Source organism: Perkinsus marinus (genome assembly GCF_000006405.1).
Source record: "Perkinsus marinus ATCC 50983 genomic scaffold scf_1104296948838, whole genome shotgun sequence".
Taxonomy (NCBI): domain Eukaryota; phylum Perkinsozoa; order Perkinsida; family Perkinsidae; genus Perkinsus; species Perkinsus marinus.
Genome location: NW_003210044.1, coordinates 1 through 1676, shown reverse-complemented (window position 1 = coordinate 1676; position 1676 = coordinate 1). Strand labels below are relative to the sequence as shown.

Below are 1676 nucleotides of genomic sequence, written 5' to 3'. Positions count from 1 at the left end.
TTAGCTTGTACTCTGATATTATAGGAAGTACTGGGCTGTAGGCCGGTAACATCACACCATAGAGCACCATCATCATCATTAGCTGCTACTTGGCATAGTTCATTACCATCATCATCAATAACACGATAAGCAGTTACTGGTAGATCACATTGAGGGTTATTATTGGCTTTACTCCAACTTACACTTACACCATCAGAGAAAGGCGTCTGCAACATAACATTACTCGGAGGATCGGCTTCACAACTCTCAGTTGTCGCAGTTGATACTCCATCTGATTTTGGACTATCACCTTGAGAGTTCTTAGCCACAATATAGAATGTATAATCGCTACCACGACTAAGCCCCGTTACAGTGTATGATGTATCATGACCATCAACTGTATAGGTATTATCACCCTCACTGATGATATACCTCAATATCATAGCACCGTTGTCAGCAGGGGCTGTCCAGTTCAATGATGCCGAATTAGACGTAGTCGACTGCACAGCAAGATCTGATACCTACAGCACAGACCAATGAATATAGAAAAGTGGACTTCCACACCAACCTTATCAGGCACTGATGCATTGGGCTTATCTGCGATCATTGAGTACGGCTTGCTGTATACACTATCACCGGCAGAGTTCTCAGAAGATGCACGAAGTATCACAACTTGACCCGATGAAAGACCATCAACAGTATAGGGCTGAAGAAGGGAGGAATCCAATGAAGACATCTGAGAGGAAAGCATCTCACCTTAGAAGCATCATCCTGTGATATCTCAGCCTTAGTCCAGCTACTATCAGGAGTGGTATCATTAACATTATTCACCAAAGCATGCTGTATAACATAACCAGTTATATCAGCACCATTAGTGGCAGTGGGAGGTACAATACTAACTGATACACTACTAGTAGATGTATCGAATGCCATTAAACCTACAATAGAGAAGTGATGATGACATCACATGATGAGGAGGAGGAGGAGATGATCTTACCAGGAGCACTCGGGGCGGTAGGGTTCTTAGTGCCTTCCATTACGGCAACTGATGGGCTACTAACACGACCATCTTCCATCTCGATCTTATAACGGATAAGGAGCTGTTCACCAGCAGTTAATCCAGTAAGAGTAGCAGTAGTGGCATGGTCCTTATCATAGGGAACCTCCAATGATACAGTCCATGGACCATCAGAACGTAGACGTCTTCCACCTCCACTACCACCAGTGGCAACTTGAGTTTCGATAAGGTAATCCTTTGGATCATAAGCTGATGCTGCTGCAATAGGACTAATAGTAATGCTGAGGTTAGTATAACCAGATACAACAGTCGGGTATTGTAGTTCACCAAGATCGATAGTATTAGAAGTACTGTTATTACTCGATCCACCAATAATACCCATACAATAGAGTACAAGGAAGAATATACCAATACCAACAGCAATACCAATAATGAACATAATAAAGTAACGAATAAAACAGAAGAATGCTCCTTTGTATTTATCCCAGAAACTCCTCTTCTCCCATTCTTCTCTCTCTTCATCTGTCATCTCATGTGGAGGTCGACAACAGAATATCATACAAACCCAATAACAGAAGGATTCCCACTTGGTACGGCTCTTCTCCAGAGTATCGAGCTTGCTAGTACTAGCATCTGGTGAGGTCTCCAGCAACTCTGCTGCCTTTGGGGACGAAGCTTC

General features: G+C 43.0%; 1 protein-coding gene across 1 annotated transcript; it reads right to left on the bottom strand.

The window, feature by feature from the left end:
• Pmar_PMAR005077 (titin, putative) lies at nt 1-1436 on the bottom strand (the record flags this gene model as incomplete). Its single annotated transcript, XM_002778533.1, has 5 exons — nt 1-12; nt 290-500; nt 548-685; nt 736-917; nt 977-1436. Coding segments are annotated over 5 exons (1003 nt in total), but the record flags the coding sequence as incomplete, so codon positions are not given.
• Between the last annotated feature and the right edge of the window lie 240 nt (nt 1437-1676).